This window comes from Gracilinanus agilis, chromosome 1 (genome assembly GCF_016433145.1).
Source record: "Gracilinanus agilis isolate LMUSP501 chromosome 1, AgileGrace, whole genome shotgun sequence".
Taxonomy (NCBI): Eukaryota; Metazoa; Chordata; class Mammalia; order Didelphimorphia; family Didelphidae; genus Gracilinanus; species Gracilinanus agilis.
This window is the reverse complement of record NC_058130.1, coordinates 557091043-557107706: the sequence shown is the minus strand read 5'-3', so window position 1 is coordinate 557107706 and position 16664 is coordinate 557091043. Positions and strand designations below refer to the sequence as shown.

The 16664-nt window shown below is 36.2% G+C and overlaps 1 protein-coding gene across 1 annotated transcript in view; it reads right to left on the bottom strand.

The window, feature by feature from the left end:
• Positions 1 to 1810: 1810 nt before the first annotated feature.
• NAPG (NSF attachment protein gamma) overlaps positions 1811 to 16664 on the bottom strand; it is a 32040-nt gene continuing 17186 nt past the window's right edge. The window contains exons 6-12 of the mRNA XM_044658070.1: positions 15997 to 16106; positions 15799 to 15865; positions 14813 to 14883; positions 6161 to 6239; positions 5065 to 5144; positions 4286 to 4415; positions 1811 to 2383 (exon numbers count right to left, since the gene is read on the bottom strand). Coding sequence (XP_044514005.1) covers positions 2237 to 2383; positions 4286 to 4415; positions 5065 to 5144; positions 6161 to 6239; positions 14813 to 14883; positions 15799 to 15865; positions 15997 to 16106 — 684 coding nt within the window. The 3' untranslated portion in view covers positions 1811 to 2236. The remainder of the gene's footprint in view (positions 2384 to 4285; positions 4416 to 5064; positions 5145 to 6160; positions 6240 to 14812; positions 14884 to 15798; positions 15866 to 15996; positions 16107 to 16664) is intronic.

Sequence of the window (16664 nt, the reverse complement as noted above, 5' to 3'; positions counted from 1 at the left end):
ATGATAAAATATTTTAAAGTGTGCAAACTGCATCATAGGGCAAAAAAAAAAAAAATCGATCAGCTTGGACAAATGTTTTTTGATACTTACTAGGATAGAATAGCTCTGTCAAACATTCACTCATGGTTGAACAAAGGTAGTGTGCTTTAGTTCTGAACACTGGGGAAAGGAAGGCAGAGAGGGGAATTCTAAGAAAAGAAAATGAGGCAGCTATATGAAAAAATTAATCCCAAAATATTTCTTTTGAAAACCAAGGCTTAATTATGTTCCTGCTATTGGACACACTAACTCATTTTGGATTGTTTGTTGTGTAAATGGAAGGACATAAAAAATAAAAACCGACAATGTGGTATATGAATAGTACAACATAGACTCATACGCAGCCTTGAGTACAGTCATATTTGCTTGGGGGTAGGTAACAATTTGCCCAGAGGAAGGTCTATGAATCCTACAAAGTGGCATAGCAGCAGTGGGACAAAGAATCCTCAAGACTGGAACATTCTTATTTTGCAATACTAAATACCAAATGCAGGTGACAGTCCAAAGTTAATCCTGATACGCTTGCTGTAATGTTGAACATATGATGATATATGTAGTATGTTGTAACAGGCTTGGAAAAGTAAAATAATATTAAACATATTAGAGTTTTATAAGACGCTAAAATAAGCATTTCTGCCAGACCACTAATACATATACACATACTCACAGAGGATTTATTTCTCAAGGACTCTAGAAAGATGTCCAGGTTTCCTAAAGAATCAGTCCTCTGTCTCAAGGATGCTTTCATTTATCGACCCGTAATGCTCTCAGGGAAGTCTAGCAGACCAGTATATATAAATGAGATGGGACAATGTAGTCATAAAATTGGTTTCTAGAAATGGCCAAAATCAGTCTCATTTTGGTTACTTCAGAGATCGGGCATAAATATGGAAATTATTTGTAATCTATATACATATACACATACATATATCACACATGTATACACGTACATATTTATATGTATGTCCAGGGAATAAATAGGAAACCTATGTGCAAACAAAGTTAGCATCTGCCTGCAGAATGCAAGTTACTTGTGCCTAGAGCCCTTTTTCAAAAAAGCAGATCACTTGAAAGAACTATGACACAAAACTTTTGACCATCGAGCAAGAAAGTAAAATGCGTATAAGAAACACTTGGAAAGCACCACAGGAATGCATCATAGCAACCATTTTAGGAAATGACTACTTAAATATTTGAAGCAAGGTGCTTTAAACCCATTGTATTTTCAAAAATGCTTCTTTCCCTTCATCTTGAATCTTGCTGTACAGATCCTATCCTCATCGATGGCTAGTTCTTCCAGTACTAACTAGCTCAGTATCTGTGTTTTTGGCAGGGAGGTAGTTTGTATAAGAGGAACTGGATGGGTACTTGTTTCATTCTCAGATCCCTCCTCAGCATGCACAATTACAAAAGGGTTTTTCATGGGTTCCAATTAACCTGAGTCAGTGCTCGTTCTTTGGAATATTTATATAATCATCTTGTTAATATCTAGGAAAGGACCATAAATCTGCCAGATAACTTTAATCAAATTTTGCAAATTGACTTGTAAGACTAGAAATACATACTTCAATAGGCTAAAAAGAGGCCCATGGCTCCAAATCGTCTCTTGCTCCCAAATTTGTTTTCTGAAAGGATTGAACCATTTAATGTTTCCTACGGGATAAGCACGAGATATTCTTTAAAATGTTTTGTGTATACACACACACACACACACACACACACACATCACACAAGAAAACAAGCAAACCAGGTATTAACTTTCTTTCTGGACAGGTCACTTTTAGTGCCAATTACTGGTTAATAAAAGAAAGAGAAAAGCATTTGCCAGGGAATACAAAAAAAACCAAAGGTGGAAAAATGACACCCAAATGTTCTACCTGTATTCTTAATCTATAACCTTAACTCAAGAACCCAGCTCACAAAGGAGTCTGTTATCATTTTTCTATGAATTACCTTAAAAAAAATTGAAGCTGGTACTCTGGACAAACTTCTACCAAGGAAAGAATAAACTAATGATTCACAGGAGGTAGGAACTAATGAAGAAAATTTTGGTATAGTAGTCCAAGATATGGGGCTTCTACACTGGCATTCCAATTCAGGACGACAGAGGAGGGTTAGAAATTTGGGTATACTCAACATCCACAAAAACGAACATCAGACTTTCCCCCTACTTCCCACCCTAAGAATATGTGAATAACTAGCATAGTCCTCCAGAATATTCATCCTCTTCTTCATCACCACCAGCTGTGGCTTCTGCTCCCTCGCTTTTGGCCTGTGGTGTTGCTGGTGATTTCTTCTTGATTCCTCCTCCTGGGACCACCAAACTCAAACCCAACTTGGCATACTGTAAATGATAGATAAAGAAGAAGAGGCAAACAACTCTAGAATACAAATGTGAGATGCAGGCCTGGCAGCACCTAGAGGACCAAACTGATGTAAAAGGCTTCAGAGACTACTACAATATTGGGAAACATAAGGTTTCATTGCCTAGTCTTTTCATAGAGATTAAATAGCTAGAAGTATAGGCTGCTATTTGTCAGAATCATCTTTCCAAGGGAGAAGCATAAAATCAAAATATAGTAAAACCTTAATATATTTTTGTCTTTCTTTTTGTTTGTATTTGAATCTGCAGTGCTTAGCCCAGGGCCTGGCACATAGAAAGTGCTTAATAAATGCAAGTTGATTTGACTTGAAAAATTCCACTCCGTTATTTATGAACTTTGGATAAATGGGCTCAGCTTTGTCTCAAGAGTATCTAGGAAAAAAGTTTGTTTGGGTTTTTTTTGTTTTTTTAGAAAATTAATGTAAACAAAACATATACCTAGTTTAGTTAAAAATCAAAGTCTAAGAGGCAGCTATGTGGTTCTGTGGATTGAGAGCTAGATCTGAAGACAGGAAGTCCTGAGTTCAAATCTGTCCTCAGATAATTCCTAGCTGTGTGACCCTGGGCAAGTCACTTAATGTCAATTACCTAGCCTTACTGCTCTTCTGCTTTGGAACCAATATTAAGTATTGATTCTAAGACAGAAAGCAAGGTTTTAAAGGGTTTAAAAAAAAAGATTCAAAGTCAAAAAATGTCTGTACTTGTCAATACAAAAACAAACTTTCATTTATTTACTAAAGCACTTATACATTCTTCTGACAGACCTAGAAGTAAAAGACCTAGGGTTTTTTAAACCGGGTTCAAATCTTGGGTTCAAATCTGACCTCAGACATTTCCTAGCTGTGCAACCCTGGGCAAGTCACTTAACCCCCATTACCTAGCCCTTGGAACCAATACTTAGAATTGAGGATTTTTTTTTAATTCAGCCTCAGTCTTACAACAAATTAAGGGAAATAAGGTTCTTATATTATTTGCAATTACTAAGTACTAGTGCAACAAAGAAAATAATTAACAATTGTCCCTGTGTCTAGGCCCAAAAAGAAGCAAGGGGGAAATATATTTAAAGGAAAAATGCAAAACCTCCTGCTTTTCATTTCTGTTCCTTTTAAGTTTAATTTTCTTGGGATTTTGGGAAGGGGTAAATCCCATTGCATTCAAGACAGGCAAATATTTGCCTTCTCTGCTTTGTGTCATGAAGGCCAATGGACAGAGGGAGAGATAGGTAGAAAAATGAAGCTAATCAAATGTAAGCAAGAATAATATAAACTCTTCTGGGCAAATGGAATTCTTCCAAAACTAATGAGTTTTAAAAACTATGTTCAAAGTTGATCTGAAATCATCACAACAATTCATCCCTGACTCACAAACACTATGGGCTAAAGAAGATTGATTAAGCAGCAAGCCTGACAGAAATACATTCTGCCTACTACCTGTTAGTAAGAGAAGGATTTGAATTTTTACAGGAACCTGGAGAGTATTTTCCTACAGGTGGCAGACATCTGTCCTTCTCTTAACTGGGTACGATGGGAAGTGGAGGTAAGAGGCAGGAGGCTTGTGAATTAAATGGGAGGGGATTAATACATATGGCTGGGATCAATGAAGTTTTGGGGAGAGAGAATAAGTGTTTTCAGGTCCAAAGATTTTAAAGGAACTATCGGCATGGCTGCTGTAAAGGAATCAGCCCAAATGGTTTAGAATCACTAGTGAAGTCTATTAGTTCAGAAGGCCTCCTTGGAGAGCAGCCAAATGAAATATTAGCTCTAGAAGACCATGGAAGAAAAGACAATAACAAGCTGTTTGTTCTTCCCTAAGACATCTCTTTTGCAGCAGGAAAGAAGAAAGAGAAATGGAATGGCCACTTACATCATTGTCCATGTACTTAAAAAGTGGAGAATTGCAGACCTCTGAAACTTGATCTTGGTCTTGTTGGTCATACCCTTCTAAAAGTTGTTCCAGGGCAGTGCAGTCTTCACTTCCATTGAATCCTGGTATGCTAAAGGAAACACCATTCCCATATTTTCAATGTGGCTCGTTTGCACTTGCAGGTCACCACTTTTCTCCTCACTCCCAAGAGTGGGGATAAGACTGATAGTCTTATGTCCTCCTACCATCAACCAATTCTAGTTATGGTAGATGCCTAGAGGGAGTTTTGTTTTTCTTCCTCTCACCTCCCTTCCCCTATATCTACTGTGAAGTCTTATTTATCTGCGTATGTATCACATCTCAGGGGATGGTCTTAATTTTCTCTAGCTCCTAGTACAGTGCTCTGGATATCATAGACACTTAGAGAATGATTGATGAAAGAACATATGAATCTTATTCTAATCCCTCCCACTCACCATATGTGAACATGTGAATTCAATATATGAAATCTATTCATTACTTGTGAATTTTGTTTGGAGAAGAAAAAACCCATTAAACAACAACATTTCAGATCTTATGATGTCACCCAGAAAAGAAAACTAAAAATAAATACAGGCAGTTTCCAAAAACCCTACCTCAATAGCTGAAATAATAACCATATGTTTCTATTGGCTATGGGAAATCATTACAGAGCATCTCAAAAGTTTTCACTGATACTCTAAGATTTGTTAAGAGAAAGAAAAATCAAGATGTCAAGATAATCAATTAAAATGGCTTACCTATAGCTCTCTCTGACACATCTTTCCGCAGCTACATAGTCATTTCTGTGAAGATGAACTAAGACTTGAGCAATCGTTTTCTAAAAGAGAAGAGATGATAGATCACCGTTCAAATCTATAGGAACATAATAAAAGGCCAGCTTCCTAGTAGGATAAAAACATCTGGGATTTTACTTGAAAGGTCTTAGTTTCTCTTTTCCCCCTTCTCTCCACCTCCCCTTACCCTTGCTCTCTATATACAAGTCTTAGAGTGCCTTCTCCAGGGTAGTAGAGGAATGACATTTCTAAGGTAATGACACTTTCATTATTTCTTTTTAAGCTCTCTAGATATATAACTGACAATTTTCCCCTTGATCCTTCCCTCCTTCCTTCTTTTCCTTCCTTCCTTTCAAAATAGGAAGAAGAAAGGAAAGTTTACACATAAAAGCCTATAAATAAAAATTTTACACAGTTTCCAAAAAAAAAAAAATCAAGGTGAGATGATCAAATTTTTATAGTTCAACCAAAATGAGGTTCGGGTTTTGACTGCCACACATATTGGCTGCTGTATGATCCTGGCAAGGGTCACCCAATCTCTCAGGCCTCTAAGTTGTCAAGACAGTGATGACCCTCACTAAGAGAGGAAACTTCCGTATCCTACACATTTAAGTGAATCAAAATAAATAGAAATTTGGGAGACTTTCAGCAACAATACCTATTGAAATAATACTTTCAATGTATTAAAGTATTTTGGTTTGATTATAGATAATATTCAAATAGAGAAGCAGCCAAATTTAGTGACTAAAATGCTAAACTCAGGAGACTGTGGATCCAAATCCTGCTTCCGACACTGTTTTTGTGACTCTAGGCAAGTCAATTAACTTCTGTGAACCTCAGGCAATACCTTAGGATTTATCTACTAAGTTTATAAACAAACTGTAATTTGCCTTAGTAGAGGAATCTTCTATTCCTGGTGTTCCCTAATCAACCAAATTATAAATCCTTTATGCAGTCATATGACAGTCAAATACACAATAAATACTCTACTCTCTTTTAGGGAACTATAGTAACATGAGAAATTACCCAAAACACAGACAGAACAAATTGTAAATAATACCTTATAACATGTTGGGTAATTTTCAATTTCCTTATAGATATTCTTTTCCTTCTGAATGGAAAGTGCAGCCTCATCAAATCTAAATGAAGAAAACAGCAAGAAATTCACATCTGGATTTATAGGGATGGGGAGAGAGAAGAAAGACATAACTGCAATATATTTTGTTTCATGTTTGGAGAGTAAAGAGAAAGGAGGCTCCATTAGCTCTAAAAATTCATCTTTACAAATGCCTAAACTCTTCCTTAATGCATTGGAAAGGACGAGCATTAAGTAAGAACACTTAAGTTATTTTTCTCCCCTCTCTATAATTCATCTACCACATGACTGCCAAAGTAATCTTTCTAATGTACAGGCCTAACCATGCCATTAACCATTTCAAAAACATTTAGAGGTTCCTCACTGTTTACCAAATAAAAAGCTACTTAGACTGGCATTCAAAGGTTTTTACAATCTGTCTCCTATCTAACATTTCATCTTCTTTATTTCATGAAACTCCCCTTCACACATTCTATTCAGAACTACTGACTTTTCTCCAATCTTCACTTATCGTCATGACTTACCACAAAAACCATCCACCATTCCTGGAACAGCTTATTTCTTCTATCCTCATCTCTATGCCCTGACATTCTTTTCCTCCATCAAGATCCAACTCAGGTTCTACTTCCCCTATGCAGCTCCTCTCCCTGATTTTTCTACCTAAAAAAAGGTTCCTTTCTCCTTAAGTCTTTCAGGTTATTATTTGACTCTCCAATGAACTGAATAATTTTCTAATCTGTCTCATAGATTTTTGGGTCCAACTCATCCCCTTACTGGAAAAGTTCCTTAAGAGTTTTGGGTTTTTTTCAACATTGTACTCCACCTAACACAGTGTCTTGCACAGAAAAGATACAAAATAAATGTGCAATTGCACTGAACTGAAAGGTGAGTAATTTAAAATGAAGGATTTTTATTTTTTATTTTTCCTATTCATAGGTACCCACTGAATTGAGCAAATTTTAAAATTAAATTAATAATCATCATCAACTTAAATGATGTCAATCTGACAAAGTACTTTAAATGTCAAATAATGCCAAGGTCCAGTAAACGGTCATTCCTAGGAATTCCACTTTCTCTACCTTTTCCTCTTTACTACCATAGATTCTACTTGTTGCCACCTACATCCTCTGGTCCCTCTACTCCAGCCACAGACTATATTCTTCCTACCTTGGTAAAAGGGTGTTTCATAACAGACTGGACAGTAGCAAGGGAGAAGGAATGGTGAAGAAAATGGGAAGGTAAGAGAAAATAATTAGATTAGATACTTCTAGTACCATATACTTTGATGGATCTATAATCTCATCAACGTACATATCTTCAGCAGAAGGAATCACAATCAACCATGGCTTCTCATCTATTCAACTCTTAACCAAATCTCCCCATGAATCCATAAATTCTGATAGCCTGGGAACTTTCTTCTACATTTCTTTACATTACATAATATACTACAAACTATTCATGACCACCAAACATTTCTTTTTTTTCATCAAATATCTCTTGCTTGTCTTTGGGTAACCCATAACTATAATTCTTTGGAAACTGTAGTATTTGGTGATTCATAACCATTTTGTAGCACTGGATGGATGCTGGAATTGAATAGATAGATCTATATCTCAAAAAGAAGCATAAAGTCATTAAATGCACTCTGGAAACCTAAATGCAATCCAAACTGCTCTCTTCTTCCTAACTCCATTCTGGGTCCAGTTCATTATTAATATGAAGTGTCTCATATTAATATGAAGTGACTCACAGCTGTCTATCCAATTATATGTCACTGCCTAGACAACAGTATTCTTTATCGATTTGTCTTTTCCCATATGGCTACATGGGCTAAAGATTTTTGAAGGAGTCCAGATTTCATTTACAAGGCCCAGCAAGGCTAAGCCTTGCTACATTGAACACAATGTAATGTACACAGGCAAATAATATGTGAGTATAGAAATATATATATATATTTATGTGTGTGTACATATATATGGGGTATTTGTAGATGTATGTGTACATATACCTGTTTTATGTCTCACTTGATTTTTTTTGAAATTTTATTTTTTAGAAAATTTTTAGAAAATTTTTCCATGGTTCCATGATTCATGTTCTTACTCTCCCCTTCACACCCTCGAAACCCCACCCCCCCCATAGCCGCTGCACATTTCCACTGGTTTCTACATGTGTCATCAGTCATCAATCAAGACCTATTTCCATATTATTGAAAGTTGCACTGGGGTGGTCGTTTAGAGTCTACATCCCAAATCATGTCTGTATCAACCCATGTCTCACTTGATTTTAATGATCATAGGGTTCCACAAAGTTATCTTGGCTATTATATTTATTTTTGAACACTGTATGATCTTAACATGAGCATGAGAGATACCTTAGTGGAAGGAAGCCTTTGTAGTGTCATTTTTCTCTACTGAATCAAATGCTATTTTTTTGGCCAATAATGAGTATAGTATGATTTTGTATTCTCTGACCCTTTCAGTAAATTGTGACTATGAGGATGTGGCTTTCTGTGAAACAACATCTGCAAAAGCCTACTTGCTTCCTTCTTTGATACCTTCATCAAGGATGGTCTCATACACAGATTTTTCAGAGATTGAAAACAGGTTATCTATATCAGTAGCTACTAATATTTTGTCAATTGCATTTTTCTCAGTAATAATAATATCTATAATTTTTTCAAGAGTATGGGTGATACACATGCTATAACTCATTGCAGTCATGGATAAAAGTGGGTGAAAGGCAGAAACCAGTCAGATGAGCAATGAGTGTATGGGGTGTTCAGGAAGGACTAGCACCTCTGGTGTAATAGCTTGATAAGAAAAGATGAAATGGACAACACAATAGTAGGTGGAAAGAGCAAAGGGGTTTCCCTCCTGTTCAACATCTTCAAGCCAACAGTGGATGAGCATATGTTAGCAGTGCTATACATAAGTTCCTGGTTCACATATGAGTTTGTCTAGATCTCCTCTCAGTCCAACTTTGAGACTTAGCACTACCAAATTCTACTCATATAATGAAATTTCTCTGATTCTTCAATAGGAGAAATAAAATGTGCTTTTTCATTTCCTCCTAATTTAAAGAAAAGTTACCAATCCAATCAAAATAAAGTGGAAATCATCTCAAACCAAAAGAAATACATCTGACGAGTTAGTAAAACAGTTTCTATGACCTCAATATGAATGTTGTATTTGGGGGAAATGACATTGATTAGAAGGAAATTGTTAGGGGGAAAAGAATCATCAAGAAAAAATGTATAATGTCATCAATTCACTTTCAAAGAATATATGAGTGGTGCTTTCAGTTAGTATTTCTTGGGTCATACCTCTCTATACTGTAATCCCATGTCTGCTTGAAATTATATTAATTTTCTTGGCTAGAAGTAAAATCAAACTATGATGTCCATTTCAATTAAATCACTTCTTTCTTAGTTTGGAGACAGGGTATGGCCTCTCATATCTGTCCATAGTCTATTATTTTCTGTACTTTCTTTTAAAATTGCTGTCAAATTCATACTTCTCTTGATCTGCTTCAACCAGCTATTTCTGAAGTCCTATTTCTGTACATCCCACTTGATTTTCAATACTGTCAATACTTTGTCTCTTGGCTATGTTAATTGCTAGTACTATTAATAATTGTTGTCTATATGACATGGTCACAGTGAAGAGCTGATCTCTTCCACTGGTTGGACTTGCCCAGGGTCAAACAGCTGGAAAGCATCTGGGGCCACCATTTGAACCCAGGACCTCCTAACTCTAGGCACCTGATGCTCTATCCACTGTGCCACCTCACTGCCCCCTCCTTACTATTTATTTTCTATAGCCTGTGCCTGAAGCCATACCATTTGGATTGCTACAATGTTCAACCCTCACTTGCATCCTTATTTCCATTGTGCTATACTTAATAACTAACATTTAAAAATAATAGTGAGACTGGAAACCACTCAGTTCACAGAAACTTCATGGAATACTAGTGGAAGGAGATCTGGATTTTGACTGAAAGGACATGGGCTTCATCCCTGACTGTTACTTACTCTGTATGTGGTCTTGGGCAAGTTAACTCTGACCCAAACAACTAAGTGCCACAGTGGATAGAGTGCTGTGTGTACTTGGTATCAGGAAGAACTGAATTCAAATTCTTCCCCAGACACTTAGCCTCCTTCAATCTCATTTTTCTCATCTGTAAAATGGAGATAATCATAGTATCTACCTCAAAGTTTTTAGGATGATCAAGTGAGATAATATCTATATAGCGACTTCTGAGTTAAGATGGCTGCTGAGTAGTTGTAGAACTTTTACCCTCCCTGCCACCAACCTGTAGGATACCTCAAAAGAACAAAAAGGCCAAGTTCAGATGAGCAAAGGGACTCCACAATAGGGTACAGCATCAAAGGTATGTGGGATTTGGGCATTTCCACGCTATAAGGGGGTAAATTAGCTCCCACCAAAATGTGAGCTGATCAACCCTCCCCCACCCTACATACAGGGCAGGATTCATAGCTAGCACCTGAGAATTAAAGCAGTAGGGAACAACCCTTAAGTTCTCAGCAGTGAATCAGGAGCATCCCTGAGAGCAGCTAGACCTGAAACCCCAGGAGGCTGAAGATTGCGCACCTTGGGTGTGGAGAGGGGAGTGAGGTAGAGTGGCAGCAGAAACCATGAGCAGGCTCAAAAAGTAGCCTCAGGCAAAAACCGCTCCATAGTTCCATACTTAGAGAGCCTGCCCTCTTCACCCAGACTTGTGAGGGAAGCAAGAAACAGTAAAGTATTGGCTAGCAATGTTCAAGAAAAACCAACCAACAAAAGAAACAAGAAAAATGCATTAACTCTAGATAATTTTTACATAGAAAAAATCCAGACCACAGAACAGACAGCAGAGGAGGACAGTCAAGTAAACATATCCAAACCTTCCCAAAAAGATGAAAATTGGTTACAGGCTCTTGAAGAGTTCCAATCTGAGATCATGAGAAAGGTGGAAGAGATTTGGCAAGAAAAGTGGGAAATAGTTGAAAAAAGAAAATAATAGTTTAAAAGGCAGAATTTCGCAATTGGAAATTGAGGTTCAGAAATCAAATGAAATGATAAGCAAATTGAAGACCAGAAATGACCAGATGGAAGCCATGAAGAGCCAGATAGACCAGACTGAAAAGGAAAACCAAAAGATTATAGCTGAAAACCAGTCTTTAAAGGCTAAAATTGGGTAAATAGAAGCCAATGATCTCACAAGACAGCAAGAATTAACAAATCTAAGTCAAAAGACTGACAAAATAGAAGGAAACATGAAATATATCAATGAGAAGATGACAGATCAAGAAAACAGGTCCAGAAGAGACAACTTGAGAATTATTGGTCTTCCAGAAAAATCAGACAAATAGAAACCTAGATATCATACTACAGGAAATTATTCAAGAAAACTGCCCTGATGCCCTTGAACAAGAGGGCAAAATAGACATTGAAAGAACCCATAGAATACCCTCTACACTAAACTCTCAAAAGACAATCCCCAAGAATGTAATAGCCAAATTCAAAAGCTTCCAAGTTAAGGAGAAAATATTACAAGAAGCCAGAAAGAGGCAATTCATATATCAAGGAATACCAATCAGGATTACACTGGATCTGGCAGCCTCCACACTACAAGACTGCAAGGCTTGGAATATGATATTCAGAGAGGCAAGTGAATTGGGTCTGTAACCAAGGATCACCTACCCATCAAAATTGATTATATACTTCCAGGGGAAAGTATGGGCACTCAACAAAATAGAAGATGTCCAAGTATTTGCAAAGAAAATATCAGGACTAAATGTTAGATATCTAACCACAAAAAACCAAGAGAAACATGAAAAGGTAAATAAGAAAGAGAGGGGAAAGAAAAAAAACATTTTTTTAAAGGTTCTTCTTTAAGGGCTTCAATAAGATCAAATTATTTATATTCCTATATGGAAAAATGTTATTTGTAACTCTCAAAAATTGTATTCACTATTATAGTAATTAGAAGAACTATACATAGGGAAAGGTTAGGGTACTAAGTGGTCTAAGATGATACACAAAAAAAAAATTAAAGGAAAGGGGTGAAGGAATATAAGATGGCACCAAGAGAAACTTAAAGGAATAAGAAAAAAAGGATAATCTATATCACACAAAGAGACATATGGAAAGGGGAAGGGAAGAATACTATTATAAGAAGGAGAGGAAGAGAGTGTTACTAGGTAATACTTAAATCTTACTCTCAGAGGAATCATTTATGAGGAGGAAAAGTAGCTAGATCCATTGGGGTAACAAATTCTATCTTATACTTCAGGGAAAATCAGAAGGGAAAAACCAAGGCGGGGAGTAGGGCAGGGAGTACATAAAGGGAGGGAAAGAGAGGGGCGAGGGAATCTAATTGACCCTAAAAAAATAAATAAATAACAAGAGTGGAACAAAAAGGGAGGGGGTGGAAAGGGAAGTAAAATAAGGGTGGGAATTAGGGGGACTGATTAAAAGCAAACCACTGGTTTAAAAGGAAATAGCAAAAGAAAAAAAGGCAGAATTAGGAGAGGACTTCAAAATGTTGGGGAACACATAGATGACATCATAACTATGAATGTGAATGGGATGAACTCTCCCATAAAACGGAAGCAAATAGCAGAGTGGATTAGAAACAAAAAGCCTACCATATGTTGTCTACAAGAAACACACATGAGGCACGGAGACACACACAGGATGAAGGTGAAAGGATGGAACAAAATCTATGGGACTTCAACTGAATAAAAGAAAGCAGGAGTTGCAATCTTGATAACTGATAAAGCCAAAGTAAAAATAGATCTAATCAAAAGAGGCAGGGAAGGTAATTACATCCTGATAAAAGGCAGTATAGACAATGAGGAAATATCAGTACTTAACATGTAAGCGCCAAATGGTATAGCATCCAAATTACTAAAGGAGAAACTGGCAGAGCTCGAGGAGGAAATAGATCGTAAAACTATACTACTGAGAAATCTAAACCTTCCTCTATCAGATCTAGATAAATCAAGCCAAAAAATAAATAAGAAAGAGGTAAGAGAAGTGAATAAAATCCTAGAAAAATTAGAGTTAATAGGTATGTGGAGAAAAATAAAGAGGGACAAAAAAGAATACACTTTCTTTTCAGCAGCACATGGTACATTCTCAAAGATTAACCATGCACAAGGACATAGAAATATGGCAAACAAATGCAAAAGAACAGAAATAATAAATGGAACTTTTCGGAAAAAATCTTTATAACAAAAAACTCTGACAAAGGTCTAATTACTCAAATATATAAGGAGCTAAATCAATTGTACAAAAAATTAAGCCATTCCAATTGATAAATAGGCAAGGGACATGAATAGGCAATTTTCAAATAAAGAAATCAAAACTATCAATAAGCACATGAGAAAGTGTTCTAAATCTCTTTTAATTAGAGAAATGCAAATCAAAACAACTCTGAGGTACCACCTCACACCTAGCAGATTGGCTAACATGACAGCTAAGGAAAGTGGTGAATGTTGGAGGGGATATGGGCAAAATTGGGACATTCATGCATTGTTGGTGCAGTTGTGAATTGATCCAACCATTCTGGATGGCAATTTGGAACTATGCCCAAAGGGCACTAAAAGACTGTCTACCCTTTGATCCAGCCATACCACTGCTGGGTTTATATCCCAAAGAGATAATAAGGAAAAAGATATGTACAAAAATATTTATAGCCACGCTTTATGTGGTAGCAAAAAACTGGAAAATGAGGGTCTGCCCTTTAATTGTGGAATAGCTGAACAAATTGTGGTATCTGTTGGTGATGGAATACTATTGCACTCAAAGGAATAACAAACTGGAGGAATTCCATGTGAGCTGGAATGACTTCCAGGAACTTATGCAGAGCAAAAGGAGCAGAGCCAGAAGAACATTGTATACAGAGACTGATACACTGTGGTAAAATTGAATGTAATGGACTTCTGTACTAGCAGTAATGCAATGACCCAGGACAATTCTGAGGGATTTATGGAAAAGAATGCTACCCACATTCAGAGGAAGAACTACAAGAGTAGAAACACAGAAGAAAAACAATTGCTTGAACACATGGGCTGTTGGGAATATTATTGGAGATGTAGACACTAAATAACTCTAGTCCAACTATCAATAATATGGAAATAGGTCTTGATCAATGATAAATGTAAAACCTAGTATAATTGCGTGTCAGCTAAAGGGGTTCAGGGGCTGGGAGGGGTTTGAGGAGAGGAAAAGAACATGAATCATGTAACCATGGGAAAACATTCTAAATAAAATAATTTAAAAAAATAAAAAAAATAAAAAGTCAGGGGAGGATCTACTTGTACAAAAAAAAAATCTATAAAGCACTGAAAGTAATAAATGCTAACAATAATTTTCTTTAGTCTACCAATTTTTCCTTCCTTAGACTTTGTTAGATGCTATACCACAAACAATGGTAACGTACAGCAAAACAGTACTAGCAGACAGCATTCAATATGGTGGTTTTGCCTGTGGAAATTAATTTGGAATTTGCACTTAGAAAATGGTGTATTATGACTCACATTATTTAATAGCAGCAAACATGGCTGTAGAAGAAAGGAAAATGAATATGATATGGCATTAGAAGACATACCTACGTCCTCGTACTAAAAGTCGAGAGGCTTTTCCTAGTAATTCAACTGCTTGTCTTAGGCGTTCTTCATTCTTAGGGAACACAAGAAAAGGACATGTTGCCAATTTTCATCTGTAAGTTAATTCAACAAGTATTTATTAAGCACCTACTATGTGTAAGGAATTATGGTACACACTGGGAATAGGACAAAAAAATAAAAAATAAATGTTCTATTTAACTTTTCTCATATCATTTTAAAAAACAAAACATTAAGCCAATGTACCAAAGAAAGTATGTGTTCTAAGCATCTTTAACCCCATCTTCCAAATCTATTCCATTGATCTTCCACAAAAGAGAGGAAGGGAATTTGAATTTGAATGTGGAAGAGCTTTCAGAAGGTTATTTAATTTCTTGACCTATGTTAAGAGATACTTTCCTTTAACAAAAAGTATTTCTCTTCTTTCTAGGTTTTCCCCTTCAGTCACAAAAGGAGAATGATGTAAAATTAATTCTTACATAACTAACTAAATAACTAAAATAATTCATATTAGCAGAATTTTTTTTGTATAATGCCAGAGGCATGAAGATGGAGATTGTGTCTTTTTCTTCTTGATGACCACCCCTCTCCTCAAAACAACAACTAGCATAGCATTTTTGTACAACAGGACATATACTTGAACTGAAACCAAAGTTTAGTGTGAAGTATATTTTATTCCATTCCCATTATTTGAACTGGCAATTCTAGTATGGCATAAACAGGATCAATACCAGTTAACTAAAGTACTAAGTTAACAAAAACAAAAAGATTTTCACCTAACTGGGGAATAAGTGGAAGTCGTTAGTGAATGATGTACCCAATGCATAAACACAAAGCTCTGCAAACTGTAATGGATAGTCTTTACTACCCAAATCCACATTATATCATACCCATTTAGTGGTTTTGCCCCACTATGTCTTCTTCAATACATTCAAAGCCATGCCAAACATTTAAGAAAGTGAAAACTTACTTCGAACACATTAGCTGTCTGTTGATATAACTGTACAGCCTTTTCAGGGTTCACATTTTCTATTAGCCTAAAATGGACAAGACAAGTGTTAATCTTTCAACTAGGAATGGTAGCACATTCTTCCAAGAATTTGACTCAAACAAGAAAAAATGATGCTTTCACCTCATTTATTTCCAGAAACAGATTTTGGAGACTTACTTTCCTGCCCTTTCCAAAGCCATGGCCGCTGTGTCAGGCGTCCCATTCTCCAGATACATCATACTGGCTTTCTCAATCAGGTGAACAGCTTCTGGTAATTTCTGCATCTCCTTTAGTTAAGAGATACACTATTGGTCAGGGATTGTAACAACAGAAGAAAATGTAGGAAGGAACTTAAATTTATTGACTTAATACCTAAAACACAGGAAAACCAAGTTTAACAAATTTCTTCCATGTGATTTTCATAATAGTGTGTAAGGTATCTGTATATGCATACATATACACATATATAGGACTAGACGAATTCTCATATATACATTCACTGACCTAGCTGCATCTAATCAAATCAAAATATATTAATTCCTCCACACATGGCTAATATGGAAATACATTTTACAGGACTTCACATGTATAATCTATATAAAATCATTTGCCTTCTCAAGGAAGGGTATGGGGAGGGAGGGAAGGAGAGAATTTGGAACTCAAAATTCTAAAAAAATTACTATTTAAAAAAATCTGCACATGTAACTAAGAAAAAATAAGTTCTATACATATGTAATTCACTATTTTATAACACTTGTCATGTTCATCCTTTCCTTCTCTATTTCCACCACCATCTGCTCAATTATAATCCTCCTCATTGACCCTAGTAGGAGCCTATATTACTG